General features: G+C 42.7%; 1 protein-coding gene across 4 annotated transcripts in view; it reads left to right on the forward strand.

Moving 5' to 3' along the window:
* The window catches only part of NRP1 (neuropilin 1), a 155,710-nt gene that overhangs the window by 63,295 nt on the left and 68,027 nt on the right, over positions 1-24,388 (forward strand). For all 4 annotated transcript variants that reach the window (XM_037740924.1, XM_017535384.2, XM_017535386.2 and 1 more), the window contains 3 exons: positions 6,761-6,988; positions 14,185-14,340; positions 16,951-17,117. In XM_037740924.1, the coding sequence (XP_037596852.1) occupies positions 6,761-6,988; positions 14,185-14,340; positions 16,951-17,117 (551 nt within the window). The remainder of the gene's footprint in view (positions 1-6,760; positions 6,989-14,184; positions 14,341-16,950; positions 17,118-24,388) is intronic.

Consider the following 24,388-nt stretch of genomic DNA (forward strand, 5'->3'; position numbering starts at 1 on the left):
GGAGGCTGAGGCAGGAGAATTGCTTGAACCCAGGAGTTGGAGGTTGCAGTGAGCCGAGACTGCAGCATTGCACTCCTGCCTCGGTGACAGAGCAAGACTGTCTCAGAAAAAAAAAAAAAAATTGTTTAATATTGTTTGATTTAACAAAAGACAGTGAAAAGAAGGACAGGAGTAATGCTTTCATTCTTTTGTAAAATATTACACATCCTCATTATAAAAATGTTGGGAAGTACTTTAAATAAAGGTAAATTACCCATTGTATGGAGGAAGTATGTTTAAAATTGAAAAAAATGTTTCAGCAATCGAAACTGCGTCCGTCTGAAGTGTTGGCCAGCATTAAAAGGCAGTGGTCTCCAACCTTTTTGGCACCACGGACCGGTGTCATGGAAGAAAATTTTTCCACTGACGGGGTGGGGGGTTGGTTTCAGGGTGATTCAATCACATTACATTCATCGTTCACTTTCTTCCTATCATCATTACTTTGTAATACATAATGAAATAATTATACAACTCACCATAACGTAGAATCAGTGGGAGCCCTGAGCTTGTTTTCCTGCAACTAGACAGTCCCATCAGGGGTGATGGGAGACAGTGACAGATCATCAGACATTAGATTCTCATAAGGAGTGCCCAACGTGGACTGCTTGCATGCACAGTTCACGGTAGAGTTTGCGCTCCTGAGAATTGAACGTGCCGCCGATCTAACGAGAGGAGCTCAGACGGTAGTACCAGCAATGGGAGGCGGCTGTCAATACAGACAAACTTTGCTTGCCTGCTGCTCACCTCCTACTGTGTGGCCCAGTTCCTAACAGGCCACAAACCAGTCTGCAGTCCGAGGGTTGGGGACTTCAGTTATAAGGTATACACTCCATAGGCCTTTAAAGAAGCATTTATTCTTATCTGTCGTCCTCAAAAATAAGTTTGATCTATTGTTGAAGTTTGATTTTTTTTCATTAAAAATGCATTAGCCAGCCATGGTGGCGCATGTCTGTAATCAGTTCCAGCTGCTCGGGAGATTGAGGTGGGAGGATCGCTTGAGTCCGGGAGTTGGAGGCTGCCGTTGAGACTTGATCGCGCCACTGCACTCCAGTCTGAGCGACAGAGCAAGACTCTGTCTCTAAATATAAATTTAAAAATAATTTAAAGTAATAAATTAACAAACATGTAACTTTATCTGGTTGTCACTGTTTTTAGTAACAGCCTATAAATTACTTTTATGTGTGAAATTCAGCCTTCCTATTACTTACGTTTTTTTTGTTGTTGTTGAGACAGAGTCTTGCTCTGTCGCTAGGGGCCAGGCTGGAGTGCAATGGTGCAATCTCGGCTCACTGAAACCTCCACCTCCCGGGTTCAAGCAATTCTCCTGCCTCAGCCTCCTGAGTAGCTGGGGCTACAGGCATGCACCACCACGCCCAGCTACTTTTTTATATTTTAGTAGATATGGAGTTTCACCATGTTGGCCAGGATGGTCTCGATCTCTTGACCTCATGATCCACCTGCCTCAGCCTCCCAAAGTGCTGGGATTACAGGCATTAATGTATAGAAAACCAATCCAGGGTCAGAGATTCAAGACTTGAATATATTGTCTTGAAATACAGAAGATAGAGCCTGTTTCGATAGATAAAATTCTAACCACATCAATTTCAAAAGCCTTCTGGGTTCGTGATAACTGAGAAAAATGTAAAGGGGAGTCATTAGGGGCTCCTGGAAATGTTGGAACAACTTCTTTACATTTCAAAGATATTTGGCTGTGACACCATATAAATAGGGATAAGTGGAAAGAACTTTCAAAAATATATCTAAGCACATATGTATTTAGAACACCTTCATATATAGTATACAAATGACATTAGTATAAATAGATGATTGATGTACATATTTTTAAAGATGAAAACTGTTTGACTTGTAGAAATCATCATATACGTGTCTGTATAGGTACACACATCCTTCGCCACCTGCTTGTGTACCTGTTATGTGGCACTAAAGACAAAGTGTCAGAAAAGGGGCAAGGAATAGCCTTTCATCTTCAGTTTTCTTAGAGATCTGAAGGCAGTTGAAGGAGAAAAGAGAGATCTGTCACTAAGTCATTGAGAATTCTTTGTGTTCCTTCCAAAGGAACTCAGCTCTTTCTGTATGCGTTAGTCTCAGATGTACCAAAGCCTCCTGTCCTGCCCTCCAAGCCCATCCTTCAGACTTGAAGCCTTCTTTTGTTCTTTCTCTTCTTGACTTCCCACATCCAATATGGCATCTACTGGTTTTTAACCTTCATTCAAAGGTCTCAAAGACTCTCAGCTTCCTTTCCATGTCACTGCCATTAACCAAACAGGCCCAAGTTGTGGTCCTCTCATGGGACTTGATCCTGCTCACAGCTTCTCAAACAGGCAGGAACCGCTGTCCCCAAAACACCCACAGTGGCTCTGTCACTTCACGGGCAAGACTTGAGGTTCTCCCCAAAACTTGGCATCGGTTGCATAAAAATCATTAATATAATTCATCTGTGAAAACGTACACACCCCCCCCACACACACACGTAAATGCACAGGTCATGAATTTTTTTTCAAAAGCCGTTTAATAGTATTATAGAATTCATGGATTGTTGTTCTTTTGAAAATATAGCCCATCTTTCAAGATGCAGCAATTTCAAGTTTTCTGAAAACAAATGAATTACACTAATCATAGTTTAATGCAACCAGAATGGCCTTGAGGTTTTCGGTGTGAGGTCATAGTTCTAAGAGACATTTAGGCCATTCCGGAGTCCCTGGGTTGCATTTTTCCAGGATCATCTTTGTCTGACAGTCAACAAGGCTAGCCCCACTTCTTCCTGCCCTCCTGGAGCCAAGTGGGACTGCCCTGATTCTCCTCCTGAGAGCCCCTCTTTTCCTTCTGCATGTCTCTTCCCAGATGCTGAAACCTTGGGCCACCAACCCTGCAGTTATTTGCAATCACCTAGAGATTTCTCTGGGAAACCCAAGCCTCACCACTGATCCCTGTTCCCATCCTTCCCTTGGTCTCTAGGCCCACATGCTGGAAGAAGCTGCTGCCATTTTCTGTGGGTCTCAGTGCAAGGGGGTGGGGGCAGGGGGAGCTGGTGCCATTTACTGAGAGCAGACTTGGTCACTTGATATATGTTATGTGATTGAAAGTCTGTACATTTAATAATAATTCCAAAGAGAGTATCTTGACTGATATTATTCTCCATCCTTATTGTCCTTGGCAACTAAATGGTGGCAGTCTATAGCTAAACAAGTTACTCCTGTTCTTACAAGTAACGAGGAAAGCTCATGTTCACTAACTCCCAAAGCTTGTGGGAGCAACCCTCACTCCTAGACACCCAGTGCTGCTGGCCTCACTCCTGCTCATTTCCGGTGTTCTCAAACTGCTATAAAGAAATACCTGGCCAGGCGCGGTGGCTCACGCCTATACTCCCAGCACTTTGGGAGGCCGAGGCGGGTGGGTCACGAGGTCAAGAGATCAAGATCATCCTGGCCAACATGGTGAAAATGTCTCTACTAAAAATACAAAAATTAGCTGGGCATGATGGTGCACGCCTGTAGTCCCAGCTACTCGGGAGGCTGAGGCAGGAGAATTGCTTGAACCCAGGAGGCGGAGGTTGTGGTGAGCTGAGATCGTGCCATTGCATTCCAGCCTGGGTAACAAGAGGGAAACTCTGTCTCAAAAAAAAAAAAAGAAAAGAAAAGAAAAGAAAAATATCTGAGACTGGGTAATTTATGAAGAAAAGAGGTTTCATTGGCTTGCAGTTCTGCAGGCTGACCAGGAAGCATGATGCTCACGTCTGCTCAGCTTCCGGGGAGGCCTCAGGAAACTGACAGTCATGGCTGAAGGCCAGAGGGAAGCACAGGTCACAATGGCCAGGGCAGGAACAAGAGAGAGGGGGAGAGGAGGTTTTTAAACAACCAGATCTGATCAGAACTCACTCAGGGGATGCTGCTAAACCTTTCATGAGAAAATCACCCCCATGATTCAGTCACCTCCACCAGACCCCACCTCCACCACTGAGGATTACAATTCGACATGAGATTTGGTGGAGACACGGACCCAAACAATATCACGTGTCTTCACCACAGACTTTCTTAACCCCTTTCTGCCATTGTCCTTTTGGGAGAAAGTGCTTCTTCAACTACGGTAAACTGAAACAACAGTGAATAAGGAAAATATTAAAATGAATTTTGGTGTATAGTGGAGAAAACAGGAAGTGACAGTCTTTAAATTAGAAGAGATTTTATTTTTCAAATTCTAAAGTCCAGTTCCCATTTGTAAGGCACAGAATTTGAGAACCAGAAAGGTTGAGAGGCCACCCGAGTTTACACAGCAGGTGAGTGAATCCCAGGACTGGGATTCAGGTCCCTGGGGCTCCATCCAGTTCTCCTCCGTCACCCCATGGAATGTCCCTATGTTTTGTCAAAATACACAAGAAAACCTGGGATCACTTCCATGTCATGACAAGGACAAAGAGAAAGCGCTGAAATTCATTTGGTTTTGAAAGTATGACCTTAATTCCCATCATTTTTTCTCAATAAATTTGTATCTGAACTGAAACATTCTATCCTTTTAAGGAGAAAATACTAGCTTCTGCATGAAACCTTCCTGTTTACTTTGCCTTACAAGAATGTAGCCAAAGCATTTTTTTCCCCAGGGAGGAGTTTGGAGGTCCCCAGGGTAACTATTTCTATACTGTGGATATAAAATCCTAAAGGGTCCCCGATATCATATACGTACACATATATTTTTCCTTTTTGAATAAATCACTCAAATTACAATAGCCCCTGTCATCTCAGAAGCCACCAGAGTAATTTAGAAACAGACTATAAACCATACAACACATGTCATGATCTCTACCTGGAATTGACCTGATGAATTGCCACATTACTAACTTTTGAATCAGTATCAAATAGATAAGCATTTGCAGCTCTCGTGGTGAAGGGTGAGCCATGTCAAGATGGTTTGAGAGGTATTTCAAATAAGTCAGACTCTACAGACCGGGTTTCCTGTGCCCATCTAAGAATTCTGCAGCTGCAGTGCCATGGATCCATAGACAGCTGATATGTGCACGGGGAGAACAGGATTGATTTGTTTTCTCAATAGGCTGCCAGATGCACTCCATTGGTATTCAGCCCCCTGACCTGAATCACTAAAAAGAGAGACCTGCTAGTTAACTTCAATCTCTATTGATGTCTAATAAGTTGCCTCTAGTTGCCTGGCACTTTGGGAGAATGTTTAGTTAAGAATAATCTCAACAAAACACCTTATTTAGAGTTGAATCCTTGCATGCCCTTGCTCGGGCCCCATCACTTCTACCTTCAAGTCACTGGGAGAAAATGGTGCAGGAAAAGAGTTGTTGAATTGAACACCCCAGATTCGACCCTGAAATTCAGAAGGGTCAAGACTTCTCTGATTCACAAGAGTCTTAAGTGTAGCTAGTTGAAGATCAGAGCAGCAGGTGGTACTAAGGGACTGAGCTGATGTGCTCATGTTGGTAGAGAAGGCAGTTTTTTGTGTTTTGTTTTGTTTTGTTTGAGGCGGAGTCTAGCTCTGTCACCCAGGCTGGAGTGCAATGGCATGATCTTGGCTCACGGCAACCTCCACCACTGGATTCAAGTGATTTTTCTGTCTCAGCCTCTCAAGTAGCTGGGATTACAGGTGCCCACCACCACGCCTGGCTAATTTTTCTATTTTTAGTAGAGACAAGGTTTCACCATGTTGGCCAGGCTGGTTTGGAACTCCTCACCTCAGGTGATCCACCCACCTCAGCCTCCCAAAGTGCTGGGATTACAGGCAGGAGCCATGGTGCGCATCCGGCTGAGAAGGGCGATTTTGAATTGTGTAGCAAATACCACCCTATGCTGGATACCATGAATGGAAACTGAAGTCACTCATTCAGGCATAAGGTCAACTGCACTATATGCATGGATGCTCTTAACCAATTTCAATGACAAATCACCATAATTTGTAAAGTTTTGGTGGTACTGAACAGCCATTAAAATTACACATTATAAATATATGCGTTACACACACACGTATTAACATGCGATTTTAGAATGGCGTACTATACTGTGTCTGATACTTCGGGGAAGGTTAGGATGTCAGCATTGCTATCAGGTGACTTCCGGCATCATGGCCTGTAATCACAGTTTATCGTGCCCTCACTAACAGCCACACTTTACCGGCCCACCTGTGTCAACACCACTCAGAGTGAGTCACTCACCCTTGGTACATGTACGAATTACCTTTCACATTTCGTTTGTCAAAGAGGCATAGGTCACATCTGGCAGAGTTACTGAGTCACTGGTGTAGGAATCTGAAACCCAAACTCCCTCCACTGAATTCTCTCCTTCGCCTTTATAAATGCTCTATTTCACCAATAAAGGGCTGTCAGCCTCAAGATTTAAAGATTTAAGCTTGAAGGGGCTATAATTATTTCTCTAGGGCTCTGTCGAGATTTCTGCAGCTTATTCATTCATTGTTCCCACATGATTTTATATTTGTCATTTTTTTCCCTGCCACAGCAGAAGTCTTTAAATTGCTCCATACAAATGGAAAGCTAAGGTTAACACAATAAATCTGAACTTGACTTTCCATACCCGTTTTACTAATATGGAAAGGCTGACTAACGCATGATTAGCACAGTGGTTATCATGGCGGACTTTTATCAGAAAGATATTCTGTCTCTGCCCAGGTTATTTCTTGGGGAAGTTGTTTAAGTGGGATTTTCACTTTATTCTCTTTTCTCTTCTACTCGTAGGTCCTGAATGTTCCCAGAACTACACAGCACCTAGCGGAGTGATAAAGTCCCCCGGATTCCCTGTAAAATATCCCAACGGCCTTGAATGCACTTATATTATCTTTGCGCCAAAGATGTCAGAGATTATCCTGGAATTTGAAAGCTTTGATCTGGAGCCTGACTCAAATCCCCCAGGGGGGATATTCTGTCGCTATGACCGGCTGGAAATCTGGGATGGATTCCCTGATGGTAAGAATGACAGGAAGCACCCCAAGAAGGGAAGGTTCTAGAGGAAGGGCACCAGGATTCTTTTACAAGTGTCATGATACATGCATCATTAAAAAATTTAAAAAAGCTCAAATTGACATTGGAAAACAAAGCAAAACTCTTTTTATACAGAACAGTGATGAAATAATTGAGCTTAAGAAGAACCTTAGTCATTGTCTAGTCCAGTCCCTTCATTTTATAAATAAGAAAGCTGAGGCCATGAAAGATTATGAAAGGTCCTGTAGCTGTTTTTGTGATATAATTGGGACAACACTTAGTTTTTCCCACTAAAGTATTTTGCTCATCCACTGACCTGGCTACTCATCATTAATTCACAGACTGTCAGAGGATGGGCTCTTAGTATTTCCATTCCATCAAATCATCAATGCAGAGACCAAGGACCTGAGAGGTTGAGTACCTGATAAAAATTTAAGGCTAAATTATGCATGTGTTATGCTACAAAATAAAAATTTGGAAAAGGAATGAGAATGTTTGGGCATTCCTAATTTAGACAGATTCTCTGTACATACTTAACAGACTTCTTACCTTTGGGAATTTGAGTCACCTCAATACCTCGTTTAGAGTCATTGATCTAGCATCTAAAAGGATTCATATAGCTAAAAATTATTTCCTGAGCATCTGTCATGTAGCAGGTACGATCCTAGCCACAGGATAAGCCAAACAGTGAAAGATGCGGCCCTCTGGAGTTTCCATTCCGCTAGGGAGAATGAGACAATAAACAATGCACATTACAAATAAATGAATTATGTGCGTGAAATGTTAGAAGGTGAGAAGTGCTAGAAATAAATCTCCCCAAATGAAAGCAGGCAAGAGCAGAGCAGAGTCAAGGAATGAGTCAGGGGTTGAACTTTTAAATAGGGTGGTAAGGTTGGACCTTATTAAAGAAAATGACATTTGAGCGAAGATTTGAAGGAGGTAGAGGAAGTAGCCATGTGGACATCTAAATGAAAGTTTTCCACTCCACTCTTGGGAATTAGAAGGTTAATGGCAAAGATACACAGTGAAATTCTGAACAGAGGGGGATAATATCAAATAATTTCTTACAGCTGCATTGCTTGTCTTGTGTTTCATCTGGGGTAATATTAAGATTTCTCTAGAGAACACACATTACACAGATCAGAGAGGATGGCTTGGAAGTTCTTCAGCATCATGGAGTTAGGAGATGTATAACTATCAGTAAAATAGAGTCAGATATTATTCTCAAAAGAATATTTAAATACATTGTACATAAAGAATAAGTAAAATGTAGGCCGGGTGTCATGGCTCACATCTGTAATCCCAGCACTTTGGGAGGCCAAGGCAGTGGATCACCTGAGGTCATGAGTTCGAGACCATCCTGGCCAACATAGTGAAACCCCATCTCTATGAAAAATATAAAATTGGCCAGGCATGGCAGCGTGCGCTTGTAATTCAGCTACTCAGGAGGCCAAGGCAGGAGAGTCACTTGAACCCTGGAGGTAGAGGTTGCAGTGAGCCGAGATCGCGGCCACTGCACTCCAGTCTGGGCAACAGAGCAAGACTCTGTTTTTTTTTTTTTTAAAAAAAAGAAGTAAAATGTAAAAAAAGATTGCCTTAGTCTTCGAAATGACATTATTATTAGTGTGATTCAATTTAGCTACATTCCTCAATAGTAAACAGCATTAGAGAAAGACCAGGTTTAGAGAAGCCTTATATTGCCATCGGAATAAATGGGTGAGTTAACGTTAGTTTAATATCTTCTTTGCTCTTTTACCATATAAACAAGGTTATGATAATCTTATCAAAACTCCTTTATTAAATAATGAGATTTTCCCAAACAGAGTTCTGATCGATTTCCAAGTATTCAATCTGATAATTAGGAAAACAGTATTATAATAATATTGTAGCAATAGTTGGAACATTTTACAATGGATTTATTTGTTCACAACCCAAATTTGCAGCCTTCCTTTCTAGAACTTTCATTTAAATTGACATCTGAAGAGGAGGTCTGATCAACCAACTTATTTAGAAGATTTTCAGAAAGAAGGCACATTGTTATTAGTGTCAAGGGTTTTTCAAAGTAGTAATTTTCTGGGTCTAGAAAATCACTGAGTTGAAACGAGGAACAATTAACAATAAGAGTTATCAGCCTTGCAATTTATGCATGTTTCAAACTATGGTGCCTTTCACTTGTTCCCAGAGAAAACTGGCTTTGGATTATGAAGAACGCATTGTACGTTTGCTAATATTTACCTGGCCTCAATCAGCCTGCACCAGCATAACAGTTTTCTTTTTTAGGCAAAATAAAACTCCATCCTCCTGGATCTTTTTTTGTCGGTGGCACTAGAAACATTTTTGTCATAGTAGTTCAACACGTACAGTCCCTCTGCCAACAAAATTGCTTTTAGTCTTTGATATCCTTTCCAAAATCAACAACCAGAAGGCGCGGAAGGCTTTTAACCATCAAGTGGTTTTACGTTGCGTTTTATCATAAACATTGAATTAAATGACTAGGTAAATTGAAAGCTACTCATTGATTCAAATTGACTTTGAAGAAAAGCCATTTACTACAGAACTCAAAATTCAAGGCATGCATGTGGTGAATCACACATCTCCATCTCTCACTCTGTTTGAAGCTGTAGGGATTCACAAGTAGCAACTTTGAAAGAATTGGTGGAGTTTTTTTACACATAGGTTAAGATCAAGAGCGCAGCGTCACTGCCCTGGTAGACGCTGGAAGTCCTGGTACCGAATGATGGCAGCGGAAGAGAATGCTTAGCCCACATGGCATCAGTGCAGATGAAGTCAGCCCTCTGCCTCAGCTGGCGAAAGGGGCTGGAATTACAGTTGTTACCTACATTCCAAAAATTACCAACCATTTCAGGAATACATTTCATAAAAGCTAACTTGAGTTCTGCTTGGTTTTTTTTTTTTTTTTTTTTTTTNTTTTTTTTTACATTTTTAATTTACTTTTACATTTAAATTCACCTTCTAAAGATTAATTTAGAGGAGATAGACATAAATATGCCAGATTTTTTTCTGGGGAAAAGCTGCAAGATGTATTTTTGGTATTCCAGATATTCTATACCAAAAAGTCTCCTAATTTCAGAAAAGCATACATGGCCTATCTTGTACCTTTGAAATTAATCCATTTTTTTATTATTCAAAATACCTCATTTTAAAAGTGTACTTTTAGGCCAGGTGCAGTGGCTCACACCTGTAATTCCATCAGTTTGGGAGGCCTAGGTGGGAGGACTGATTGAGGCCAGGAGTTCAAGACCATCCTGAGCAACATAGTGAGAAGAGACCCCATCTCTAAAAGAAAAAAATGTCTAAAAATTAGCTGGGCATGGTAGCAGGAGCCTGGAGTCCCAGCCACTCAAGAGACTGAAGTGGGAGGATCACTTGAGCCCAGGAGTTCCAGGTTACAGTGAGCTATGATTGTGCCACTGCACAGCAGTCTGGGCAACAGAGTGATACCCCCATCTCTAAAAAAGAAAAAAAAAAATTTAAGCACCTCTTTGGCTGGGCACAGTGGCTCATGCATGTAATCCCAGCACTTTGGGAGGCCAAGGTGGGCAGATCACCTGAGGTAAGGAATTTGAGGCCATCCTGACCAACATAGAGAAACACCGTCTCTACTTTTAAAAAAAAATACAAAATTACCTGGACATGGTGGCACATGCCTGTAATCCCAGCTACTGGGGAGGCTGAGGCAGGAAAATCTCTTGAATCCAGAAGGCGGAGATTGCAGTAAGCCAAGATCACGCCACTGTACTCCAGCCTTGGCAACAAGAGTGAAACTCTGTCTCAAAAAAGAAAAGTGCCTCTTTATAGTAGATCAGCACTTTATTTTTTCACAAAAAAAAGGTGGCAGAAAGTCAAATCGCCTGATTCTGAGATAAGGTTATAAATATTGGAGAGATTAATGGGAAAATGCAAAGGAAATGGGATCACCATTGCCTGTTGCAGGCACATCTTTAAACGGCATAAATACTATATTCCCCTCACATTTGATACAACATGATCATTATAGCTCTCTTCTCCCTGAAGCTGGGCACGTGTTACTTGCTGATATTCTGCAATAATTCAATTTTTGAGTTATACTTCTGTTTTTGTGACCCCTTTCATTCATCTCCTCAGCCCTTGGGTCCACAGTAACAGAAATAGGAAATCCAATAGCTGTGTTCATGTAAATACGCAAATGAGCACACACACGAGACGGGGAAGAGTACCTCATCCTCTCTCGCTCAGATCAATATTGCATTAGCTTGCTAGGCTAGGGTCGCGCTGTTGTTCAGGAAAATTCAATACTTCTTTGTATCATAGTCGAAAAAGCCTTTCACTCGCATATCTTGAGGGCTCCTAAAGAGAGTGGCACACTGTTGTCCCGGGGGCAATGTTCTAAGGGACAGAAGGCAGATTTACCCAGCATGTCTTAAGCATTATAAACCAGTGAGTCATGGAGACTCTCTAAATTGCAAGTCTGCATCAGACAAGTTCTCTTCTGTTTTCTCTTTCAAAGAGATTCCCCTTCTGCCCTCCCCAAAGGAACTGGGTGACAGTGGCGGGGAGGATCAGCCCCCTGAGCTTCCACGGGGCGATCACAGCTTTGCTTGCGAGCCTGTATTCTGGGGGAGGTCAGCTGCTGGCGGCGATCAGAGAATGACCCCAAGGATTAGGGCTGTAAACGTTTGCCCACAAACTAAAGAAAAAACATCATGAAGCCACACTAATGGAATTTAAATGAGGGAAAAAATAGTGAGGAAGTCTGAATGGACTCTAAGCCTTCTGCTTAATATTGCAGATCAGAAATGAGATGCTTTTTGAGGAAGGTAAAGACGTAAGTGTATGGTTCTATCAAGGTAATTTCATGTGTATGTTATAGACAACTTTGGTCTCCAGAGATAAGAAAAGAAAAGTGTTGCATTACTAGTAGGCCCACATCCAGAATGGAGAAAATCTATTAAATAGCAAATAACCACTACCTGTAGAAGAATCAGAAGCCAGGATTAAAGCTGAGGAGAGACAGAAAGCAGCAAGAGTTTCATCTTCTGAGATGCTTTCTTCTGCCAACAGAGAAGTCTTATATAACAAAATTTGCTTTCATAATGCAAAGCTACTGTCCATGGCAGTGCGATTCCCTGTAGGTAATCTGTATCAATCCTCCTCACTGGGTCATCCTCCTTATTTTCTTCACAATAAAGCCTTCTATGCACACAAACTTTGTGGTGCCCGGAGGGAAAGTGAGGGGTTGCAATAGAGAGAAAACTCGAATTCAGCCAAATTCATTATTTTCAACACATCGAGAAATTATCAGGTATTATTCAAAGCAACCCATTTTTGCGCTAACTCAAGTAGGTAAACCATTTTGGTTTAGTTTAGTTATTTTATCTTGTTTGGGTTTGATTTTTTTTTTTCCTTTTTTAAAAGGAATTGGCCAAGAGCTGAAAACCTGTCAGCCAAGGATCTGTACAATCTACAAAATAGGGGGCTCAGATTTGCTGCCTACCAGGAATGCAGCTGGTACTTGGGGCTCCAGGGAGACCAGTTTCTACAGGGTTCACTTTGGCAACCACATTTGAAGTCTCTCCTGGCCTTCATCAGCCACGTCCTACATCCAAACTGCACATACTGGCCTTGGAACACCACGTCCCCGTTGAGGGCCCCTCCCTCCGGGGACATGTCCACCTAATGTGCTTCTTTAAACAAAGCAGTCATTCTTAGTTGAAACGCACAGAACCATGGATTTCTTGGAGGGGAAAACAGTCCACACCAGATTGTCCTTCTAAACCCAAACCATCTGGTATGTTTTTACCATATGTGCAATGAAAAAAACTGGGAATAAAAAAGGGACTCCTTTTTGTGTGTGGCTTGTTGATGATCAGGACAGGGAAATGGAAAGATTCCCCATCCAGGGGCATTCTGCACTCTTCCCAAAGCAATTTCCAGTTTACTCATTGCTAGGGTTTGCCTAAAGCGCTTCAACAAAGGTGTGGCCAGTTTAAGTCAAACAGCAAATTGCTTTTTTGTTTTTTTATGTTTTTTTGAGACAGAGTCTCACTCCATCTTCCAGGCTGGAGTACAGTGGTGTGATTTTGGCTCACTGCAACCTCCACCTCCTGGGTTCAAGCAATTCTCCTGCCTCGGCCTCCCCAGTAGCTGGGATTACAGGCACTGCCCAGCACACACGGCTAATCTTTGTATTTTTAGTAGAGATGGGGTTTCACCATGTTGGCCAGGCTGGTCTCGAACTCCTGACCTCAAGTGATCTGCCCACCTCGGCTTCCCAAAGTGCTGGGATTACAGGCTTGAGCCACCATGCCCAGCCATCAAACTACATAAATGAGTGGGTGTTGCCACTCATTTGCCTCCTCAAGTCCACTTTTTTTCCTGATGTGCACAAATGGTTACTCTGGGTGATTTCTTGGCCACTGGAAACAAGTCACATCTCAAATTTAGGAGGGAAAAAACTGGGACAGAGTCAGAAAGATGCGTTTTCATTTCATTTAAATTACAATTTGCCATTATGTATAAATTACTAGCATATGTAGTCTCCAACGTTTTATATGGTTACAATGATTAAATAGTCTTCAGATAAAGCCCTGAGAAGGACATATAATCCATTGTCCTTTGTCCAAGCCTGCGACGTTTATCATAAGAATCCAGGGCTAAAAGATAACATGAGGAAGCCAATCACAGGTCAGTCCCGGATGAGACGGCGGGACTGATCTGACCAGAGGATTCCCAGGACATCAGCATCCCCAGAATCTCCCCCTAGGGCAAGAGAGGTGAGGACAGGTAACTCTGAGAAACCTTGATGACATAACTTAGCAGGAATTTTTTGGCATTGGGCTGTGTATACAGTTTTGCCCTGTCAATGGGCACCAAGGCGCCTCTTCAGTAGCCTAAATCTCATTCTTTGCAATTGAAGCAAGCATTTTGATTCTGTTCCTGAAAACAATTCTGCTCACTGGGGAATGCCGTTATGCCTGTTACTGCCCTTCTGAGTACACTTACAACTTCTCCGCAAACCCAATCCAATATGTTCACTGCAAACCAATTAACTTAGGGAAGCCTTGCTTTGGGTTAGAAAACACTTCTGGGTTCTGCTGGGACCCATGTTTGTAAATGGCAATTCTTGCATCTGCTGCAGGAGAAAAGACATTTTGACATTGCCTGTGTTCCTCCCTTTTCAGTTGGCCCTCACATTGGGCGTTACTGTGGACAGAAAACACCAGGTCGAATCCGTTCCTCGTCGGGCATTCTGTCCATGGTTTTTTACACCGACACCGCAATAGCAAAAGAAGGTTTCTCAGCAAACTACACTGTTTTGCAGAGCAGCATCTCAGAAGGTCAGTGTTGATTCATTTTGCAAAGCCCTGTGGTAAATACTCAGTGTTATTCCTGCCCACACACCTGCGGCCACATAAAGCACTAAGGAAATGTTTTGTGAACTGGGGTGCCAGGTATGTGCTCTTCTCTTTTAAATTTTTTTCATGAATATCAATAGAAAGAACTATTTGGTGTGCCTTCTTCATAAAATTGTGGGTAAGAAGCCTGCTTGGGAGCCTCGGAAATTATGGAAGAAAGTGGGAAATGGCAAAATAGTGCCTTAAAGCAGTGAAATATGACCAGAGCATCTACCTGGCACCCTCAAATGTATACAAGGCTGAGCATCATAAGAGGACAGGCATCTATACCAGATGATAAGAACAAATCTGTGGTAGGTCACCGACAGAGCAGTCACAAAGTGTGGATAATGCACAGTGGTTTGGTTGTGGAAGACACTGGAAGAAGCCATTATGATTTTTGTATTCTATGAAAATACTCAGCTGGGCGCGGTGGCTCACGCCTGTAGTCCCAGTACTTTGGGAGGCCAAGGCAGAAGGATCACAAGGTCGAGATCGAGACCATCCTGGCCAACATAGTGAAACCCCGTCTCTACTAAAAATACAAAAATTAGCTGAGCGTGGTAGTGCGCACCTGTAATCCCAGCTACTTGGGAGGCTGAGGCAGGAGGATGGCTTGAACCCAGGAGGTGGAGGTTGCAGTGAGCCAAGATCATGCCACTGCATTCCAGCCTGGCGAAACAGCAAGACTCCATCTCAGAAAAAATACCCAGCTGACTCAACCCTTCCTCAAAGTTTTTGTGGTCTCTAGCTCTTTGAAAGGCCCAAGAAAAAATCTGAAAGAACAAAGAAAAAAGGCCTGGGCTGGTGGCTCATGCCTGTAATCCCAGTGCTCTGGGAGGGTGAGGCAGGAGGATTGTGATCTTGACTCTACAAAAAAATTTAAAAGTTAGCAGGGCATGGTGGAGCATGCCCGTAGTCCCAGCTACTTGGGAGGCTATAGGAAGATTGCTTGAACCTCGAAGTTTAAGGCTGCAGTAAGCTATGATCATGCCACTGCATTCCGGCCTGGTTGAAAGAGTGAGTCCTTCTCTAAAGAAGAGCACCAAAAAAGAACAAAGAATAAATTGTTTATGGAGTTACCCGTTCTAGCTGCCAGGCTGTAAAGTAACACAGGGAGAGGACAAGGGGTGTTTGGAGAGGTATCCTACAGACATACTAGTATCTTCTATACCAGGTCTCTCTGAAAAATAAAGAGGCCAGTGAAATTTCAAAATCTTATTTGTACTTTATTTATTTGATTAATTGATTTATGTATTTTTGTGCCTGCAAATAATTGTTATATTACAGATAACAAACTTAAGCTTAAAAATATGAAGCCATTGCAAGAAAACTTTGCATGCTCTAAAACCTTATCTGTTATGATAGAAAATTCAAAAATGTGAACTTTTGGTTAGCCGAGATTTTCTGGATGGTTGAGAATCTTCCCTTTAATCTCTAAAGGTTTTTTTTTTTTTTTCACTTGTGTACTTTGGATTAAGATTTTCCTGCAACTGAATGCTTATTTTCCCAGTATCATCAAACTGAGGATGTTAGGCCTCAGGGAATCTAGATTTTGATGTTTCATGGTCACTGCTGAGAGCATTATGATTTTATACTCTAAAACTATGGTGCTTTGGGGCCGTGTAACAGTGCAGTTTATCCCCAGTGCATAATTTTGTGTTTTAGTAAAATAAACTAATTATGTTAATAGTCGTGATCAGGCCAGAGGCGGGGACATAAGAACAAAGAAAGTCAGGAAGAGGTAGTCTGGTGCCAGCAGTGGAATCTGAAAGCCAGGGACTTAAGGTCCACCGTCCATTGAATATGAATTGTAACTAGACATAGAGTCTTTGCTCAGTTCTATTTGATGTTAGAAGAAATAATTTAATGCTAAAATTTTATTTTAAATACAACTTTTGGTATGTACCCATACGATAGGTAGAGACATAGATATTAACACATACACTCAACTGTGAAAATAAATCAGAATTTTCAGCATTTCCTGGTAAACTTCCAATAGTCTTTTTGTCAACCTACGGTCCACTTAGGAAAATTATTAATCATTGTATGATCTTCATAACCTTGTTTTCAAACATTGCCATGAAAATCCAAGTTTCAGCCGGGCGCGGTGGCTCACGCCTGTAATCCCAGCACTTTGGGAGGCCGAGGCGGGTGGATCATGAGGTCAAGAGATCGAGACCATCCTGGTCAACATGGTGAAACCCCGTCGCTACTAAAAATACAAAAAATCAGCTGGGCATGGTGGCGTGTGCCTGTAATCCCAGCTACTCAGGAGGCTGAGGCAGGAGAATTGCCTGAACCCAGGAGGCGGAGGTTGCGGTGAGCCGAGATCGCGCCATTGCACTCCAGCCTGCGGAACAAGAGCGAAACTCTGTCTCAAAAAAAAAAAAAAAAAGAAAATCCAAGTTTCAGTAACATATTCCACTAAACCCCTTACTGCCGTCTTTTGAAAGAACTTTGAATGAAGGCTTTGGTTTGTCAAGTTAAAAAGAAAAATGCTTCTTAAATCCTCTATGTTTTGATGACTTTGGGCCCTGATTTTCCCTTCAGATTTCAAATGTATGGAAGCTCTGGGCATGGAATCAGGAGAAATTCATTCTGACCAGATCACAGCTTCCTCCCAGTATAGCACCAACTGGTCTGCAGAGCGCTCCCGCCTGAACTACCCTGAGAACGGGTGGACTCCCGGCGAAGATTCCTACCGAGAGTGGATACAGGTATGCAGGCCGAGATCCAGATCCAGCCTATCTAGGGTTGAATACGTTTTTGATCAGCTAGAGAGACTGTTGACAGAAAATGGTCCTGTGCCAAATGACCTCCAATAAGAAGAGAGGTTAACGGCCATCAGGTATAAATCACTGAAGAATGAGCCCATCACTGCATGATCGGAGAAAGGCAGGCCCAGTTGATATCCCTGAAAGCCCATTTATCTTCTCAGACACTTACACACTACTCTTCCAAGAATGTGAGCACAGATGTCTCACTCTGATAACAACTCAAAGATCTGATTTTTTCCTAACTACACATTATCTGTTGATGGGCTTCCTATTTTGACATGTTTTTATTTCCTGGATAAAATATATGAATCCTGTTTATAGACGTGTATGAAATAACTGTTTCCAAGTATAGGTGTTCTGTTTGTTCAGGGTTGGAGATGGGAAGGAAAGGTTGGAGTGTGTTTTTCCATGGAGGTCTATAGAGCACACAGCCAAGAAGGGCTTCAGTTGAAGGCACTCTCTGTTGACAAGATATCCATGTTCATGCATGAAATGTACATATCTGTGTCCTCATTGATGACGCTGCCTCTGCTTTCCTGACATTCCCTTCCCGCCGTCACGCACATACCCCCACAGATTCCTCATCTGCCCCCCATCTCCACACTGACCCCATTTTCCAGCCGTCTAATCTACCCCTCTCCCGTCCCTGGCACCACTCCTAGTGCCCACTTGCCCAACCTTGACATCTGGGTATTCCCACCCAAGGCCTGATGCTGACAGTCCTGAGTTTTTCACTTACTGTTAAATGAAACATCTATAGCTGGATCTGTGGGTTAAACTGTGGGCAAATTATACAAAAGATTATTTGCTGAAGGATCCAGGCTTCCTTTCCAGGAGAATAGTCAGAGCCTGTCTTACATTTATTGCTGGATATAAAATGACTGATTCCCAGGGAGAGTTTCTAAGCAAGAAAAAACACAAAACGTATAAGATGATTAATCCTCTCTTTTCCACATCTATTGCTGCTTCAGTCTTTTGAGCACAAATACCAGATTTTGTTTTACTTTAGAAAGGTCAATATTAGTTTAACATACACTTAAAGTGAAATGGCTCATTACAGGAGACTGAACTCATGCTAACCTCCAGCACTGAGGAATATGTAGAGGGTGAGAAAAGATGAGACTTCTACCTTGGGATTGCTGAATCCAGCTCTAGATTAAGTCAGAAACGAAATGAATTTGCCTCTGTCAAAATAGCTCTTGGTAACTTGTTTTCCCACGTAGCCAAACCAACAAGCAGCTCAGTATGATTGACAGATGTACCTCTTGGGAGAAGCATACATTTCACAGCACTAAGCATGTTTGCATGGTAATGGAACAGGAAAGGTTCCATGGTCTCCCTCACAGGGCATGCGATAGGGGTGTGGCTCGCTTCTTCAGTGCCCTGCTGCTCAAATCTCTAGGCCAGCATGCAGACAGGCAGGCTGCGGGGCTCCCACCCCATGGTAGTGTCTGGGGGTAAATGGTTACAGCCACAGCCCCAGTGGCGTGGGTTACAGGTGCTCTTCTGGTTTGCCGTCTATAAGCAGCTTGTGCTCTCCAGCTCACTTAGACCCCCATTCCTTATCACAAGGACAGAGGGGTTTCTGTATCCCAGGGTTTCTTGCCTTGGTATATGGGAAGATTCGGATCACATGTGGTCTTTGAGAATGAGTGCAAGGTTTTATTGAGTAGAAGCAGCTCTCAGCAGATGGAGGAGCCGGAAGGGAGGTGGTTTCCCCCCCAACAGCTCCGTTCTGCCCGTGGATGGCCTGCCAGCCTGCCCAGTGGGCTCTCAACGACCAGCCACTTGTGCCTTCTTCCCACAATGTGTTCCTCATGATGTCCAACCACTTGTGTGTCTGCCTGCTAGGGTCTCTGATTTTTAAAGGCCCAGGATGGGGGCATGGTGGGCCAGGGTGGTCTTGGAAAATGCAACATGTGGGTGGGAAAGCAGAAGTGCCTGTCTTTACCTAGTTCCGTGGGGGTGGAGTCCTAGCCAGGGACCCTCCTTTCTATACGCTGCACTTTCCTTCCCCACTTCCATATCATTTAAAGGGACCACGCTCTTCCCTTCCCAGCACTCCTGTATCAGTGATGTAGTCCCATTCTTGGTAATGTGAGAAGCTCTCGCTAAGGTAGAAAGTGGTCTTCCAGGAGCTCTAAAACTGCACCTGTAGCAATTCGTCTGTGCAAGGCAATTCTTTTGTCAGCAAAAACACTGAGACTGCATGGCCTCTCACAAAGCATTTGTCAACAGAACAGATTCACATCATTCTTTGAAGTTAGACACAATCTGAGATTGCCCCAGAAGAAAAAAAAAATCTCAAATCATTTATCTCTTGTTGTCAATGAGGAAACATGACCAAAAAGAGATGAATGAATGAGGAGAAGCAAGGGACCTCAAATCCCCAAAACGAGAGGGTTTTCTTCTTGCTCATGCCACGTTCTGTGGCTGGGCTGGGGTCTGCTCCACATCTTCTCACACCAGGACCCAGACTCAGGGGACAGCCGTCCTCTGAAATGTTGCCTGCCCCAAGACATAGTGTACTAGTATGTTCTCACATCACTATAAAGAGCTACCCGAGACTGGGTTAATTTATAAAGGAAAGAGGTTTGGTTGACTCACAGTTCTGAATGACTGGGGAGGCCTCAGGAAGCTTACAGTCATGCAGAAGGGGAAGTAGGCACATTTTACATGGTGGAAGGTGAGAGAGAGCGAGTGAAGGAGGAACTTCCAAACACTTATAAAACCATCATATCTCATGAGAACTCACCCACTGTCATGAGAACAGCTTGGGGAAAACCACCCCAATGATCCGATCACCTCCCACCAGGTCCCTCCAGCAATGCTCGGGATTATAACTCAAGATGAGATTTGGGTGGGGACACAAAGCCTGACCACATCACAGAGGGAGGAAGATTGTGGCTTATTGTGCTGGTTCTCGGGTCTCCTTGCTGGGTCATTTCCACCCACCTTCACTGCCAAAGCACATCACAGAACCACACTTCACTTCTTCAGGGCAACAGGAAGCCATGGCTCCACCTGCCTAGAGGGAGGAGAGCTTGAATGGTGATTGTTCTACTCATGGGACACTGCATCTTTATTGAGTACACAGAATGTGGCCGATCTGCGCTAAGTACTTGATATATTTTTTTTATCTGATCCTCTCTGCCATCCTGGGAATGGAGGCATCTCCATTTTAAAAACGAGTATGCTGAAGTTCGGAGAAGTGAGTAAACACTCAAGGTCACAGTTAGTGACCAGGCTTGGAAACAAGGTCTATCAGACTCTTAACACCCACTTGTTTACACTACAGTATGCGGGATCTTTACCATTTATTGCCATTCGTATTCTTTCGAGTGTATTTTATGTAATGTCCATCACCTCCCTGCCGACTCACGTTGAGATGGGCTGGGTGCTTCCTGTTTCTAAGTCTAGAGGGCAGAGTCTTTGCTGCTCCATCCTTCTGAAAGGTGAAAGCCGCAAAAGCTTAGCTTCAGGATCACCTTGAGGTAAAATTATCATTTTTCTCCTTCTGAGCTCAGCAGGCTCATTGACACGCTTACTGTGTCTGTGTACAGGGTGGGTGCTGTTATCATCCACTGATCACCTAATTATGAATAATTTCATGTGTTTCCAGCTTTTCTGAAACTCCTTGGAAGTGGTTGGCTTGTTGTTTTCATTAGATAGATGTTTTATAAATTTACCAACAAGTACAGCGTAATTTAGACGGAGGGCAAGAGGCAGGTACCTCTCCTCACAAGAACCTTAGCACACATACACTTCTATTTATGTGCACATAAGTATGCAGATGACATTTGTTTCCTTCTTCAGCTTTTTCACATTTTGCATGAAATATGCCTCCACAAAACAAGTTGCTGTAGCAACAACAAGTACACAAATACTTGCATGTGTTAAATTAATAAGGCGGTATTGGAAGCTGACTTTCCATCAAGACAGGAACAGGCTTTGGTTCCCATTGTTTTCTCTAGGAAATTACTGAGTGGGCATTAAAAAAAAAATAACAATGCATCATTAACTGTCGATATGAACGTCCACATTGGAGCTTCCTGTGAGATCTGCTGTCTGCCAGAAGCTTAAAAACAAGTCAAGGAGCCTCTGAGTGAGAAGGAGTCTGAGGAAGTCCCCATGTGAAGGTTTGCACACAGCCATATCCTGCTCAAAAGGCCACTTCATATCCTGAGCTACTAAAAAATTCCTCATTGCCTGTCAATGGCAGAGTTAATCACACTATGAAATTTGCCTGTCCTGCCTTTTTTTCCCAGATCATTCCATTCTGTATTCTGTGTCCCAGAGCAGCTGATCTTACTATTAATTTCACCTTTTTTCTTCCTTTGTTTCTGGTTAATCAATCTGGATGCAAAGTACAGACTCTGTGTTTCAGTGCTGTGATCAAATATCTTCCTTTTCAAGCACAGCGTTAGAACCCAGGCTATCGAGTTCATTGAAACTGAGTTTCTTTTCCTAGAAAATAAAGATAATGTAGCCTTCACTCCATTCAGGCTCTCCCAGTCAATAATCTATGAAATTCAGAGAAATGCAGTTTCAGATTTTCCTTTTCATCTCTGCAAGCTAAGTACACAGTGTACTGCGTCTTCTGGGGAGACGTTCTCAAAGATCCTGAACGTGGCCATTGACACACAAAGCAGAATTCAATTCGTTAATTATTTCAATGTTTTATTAATGATAGTGTTCACCACACTGTAAACAGATTTATCCTTCCAGCTTTAATTAAAGCTCTTGGGAGTGCTTTCCTCAAAACAACTGTGACTTTTCTCTGATTAAAATGCCAGGAGACAAAAAAAAAAAAAGAAAAAAAAAGACAAGAACCATAATACCTGGGTGGAATATGAACTTTGTTTGCAAAGAAACAAAAATAGCACCAAGATTACCACACCCTCTAGTGAATTTAGAAATTAAATTACTTGACAAACCAACTCGGGCTGAAACTACTCTTCTCCAAATTTGGGGGCTTTTTCTCTTGCGGAAAATAATTGTGGTACTAGAGTATGTATGCCTTCACTTATTCCGGAGGAAGAGAGGGTGGTTGACTTCTAAACCACATCCTGTTTGGGTTGGTAAATCAGCCCTCTTACAGATTAATCACACAGAAGGAAGCCTCCAGGAAGGCAGTCTGTAGCTGTAAGACCACATCAGCAAACCCTTGAGGCAGAAACCTCTTCTTTCTCCATTTTCTAGTGGCAGATGTTCATTCTGAGATACGAGGAGAAGGAAAGTTCCAGAAGAAAAGGACTGGAGCTTCTGAAGAAGCTTGTTGTTGTGTTTTCCTTTTGCCTTACATGTATTTCTCGAATACTGTTAAAGTCTTCCCCATTTTCCCTCTGAAGAAACTTTCAAAGCAGATACCACTAATGAAAGCCCTCACGGTAGGGAGGGAGGTGGGCTGAATCGAATTGAAACACAGACATTCATGTTTAGTCCTTCGCGACAATACTGTCAAAAGAAAGTAAATGCCCTTCGTCTAAGCTCAACATGTAAAACTGATCCTATCTACGTGGCCTTTAAGGTTGCTTTAAAGATTTTAAAATTAATTGTGAGACATATTCTAACAACAAAGTCTTATATTTCCATAGCTCTCTTCCCTTATAAAAGTACATTTTTTTTTTTTTTTGAGGCAGAGTCTCACTCTGTTGCCCAGGCTGGAGTGCAGTGGCACAATCTCGGCTCACCGCAATCTCCACCTCCCGGGTTCAAGCGATTCTCCTGTCTCAGTCTTTCAAGTAGCTGGGATACAGGTGTGCCACTACACCTGGCTAATTTTTGTATTTCTAGTAGAGAGGAGGTTTCATCCCATGTCAGCCAGGCTGGTCTTGAACTCCTGGCCTCAAGTAACCCACCTGCCTCAGCCTCCCAAAATGCTGGGATTACAGACATGAGCCACTGCGCCTGGCCAAAAGCACTTTTTATACACATCCCTATTTTAGTCTTACAAGGTGAGGTCATTTGACCAGAGATTTTTACCTCCAACTTCACATGAGAAAGCTGAGGTCCAGTGGGGTTAAATGGTTCACCAAAGTCGTGACTTTGGAGAAAGACATAACTTGTGAGAAATCTGAGTCTTACACAATGGACATGGATATCCTTCCTCAGACTCAGGAAGCAAGACAGCAGGCACAGAAGGAGAAGTCAGACCATGGCCGGCACGTGCACCTCCACTTGCCTCTGCCTCTGACACCCAGCCAGGGTGCAGCCGAGGCTTACAAAGCTCTTTGGCCACTCTGATTGTGTTTTTCACTGCATGTTCTTGTGACTGAGGTACGCTGGAGAGATACTCTCATGCCAGCTATTCAGAGAAACATAACTAAGCCTGGCAAGGTCATCAGGTCTGATGGGTCACAGACAAGGCTATCAGGCAATGTCAGGTTCACGACCCTCAGCCCCAGGGTCCTTCCTTCAGCCCCCCAAGGTTTCCTATTTATACACTTCACCAATATCCCATCCAGGGCAGTGAATTGTTGCTTCCAGCAACTTCCAAAGTGGCTCTGTCGTGATTCAAACCTGAATTGTCTGTTACAACTTGCTGAGAATGGAGATGAAAAATAGCACAGGAGAAATCAGGAGACGTGATTTCAGGAGCTGAGAAGGGCCTGCCTGGACTTCCTTTGAGCGCCAAATGGAATGAAATAACTTAGGAGCCCTTGGAACTGTTTCCTCTGAAAAATGGTATTATATATTTTTATCACATTTCAGATGGAACGAGTGAGTGCTTACATATTGGATTTGAAGAAGTTGTTACTTGAAACCCTTGTTTCATCTTTAAAGTTAGAATCTCCCCACATTGAAAGTAGACACGGAAGTAATTTATCTTAAAGCTTTAGAATGCCATTTGTTTTAACAAGTTTCATAAACAATTTTTTTTTCTCCTAAGCTTTCTGGACAAAACTTTTTATTCTCTGGTATTAATGTGTTGAGTGTGGAACAGGTATCATTTATGAAATCACTTTTTATTTTTTCATGAAATTGCTGGTTTCTCGCAGGTTTTGTCTGTAGTGTTGTATTCAGAATCATTTCCATCTGCTAAATTGCCTGATCCAGAACATAGATAGAGCCAGGTTGTCCTGATTTATAGTGCCTATAAACCAGAAAATTTGGGGGGTGTATTAACTCATTCAGATCATTAGTAAATTGCCAAAATTACATTAAAATGATACTTTATAAATCTGTAAGTAGAGAACTGACAAAAATAG

The sequence above is a fragment of the Cebus imitator genome, unplaced genomic scaffold (genome assembly GCF_001604975.1).
Source record: "Cebus imitator isolate Cc_AM_T3 unplaced genomic scaffold, Cebus_imitator-1.0 Scaffold92, whole genome shotgun sequence".
NCBI lineage: Eukaryota > Metazoa > Chordata > Mammalia > Primates > Cebidae > Cebus > Cebus imitator.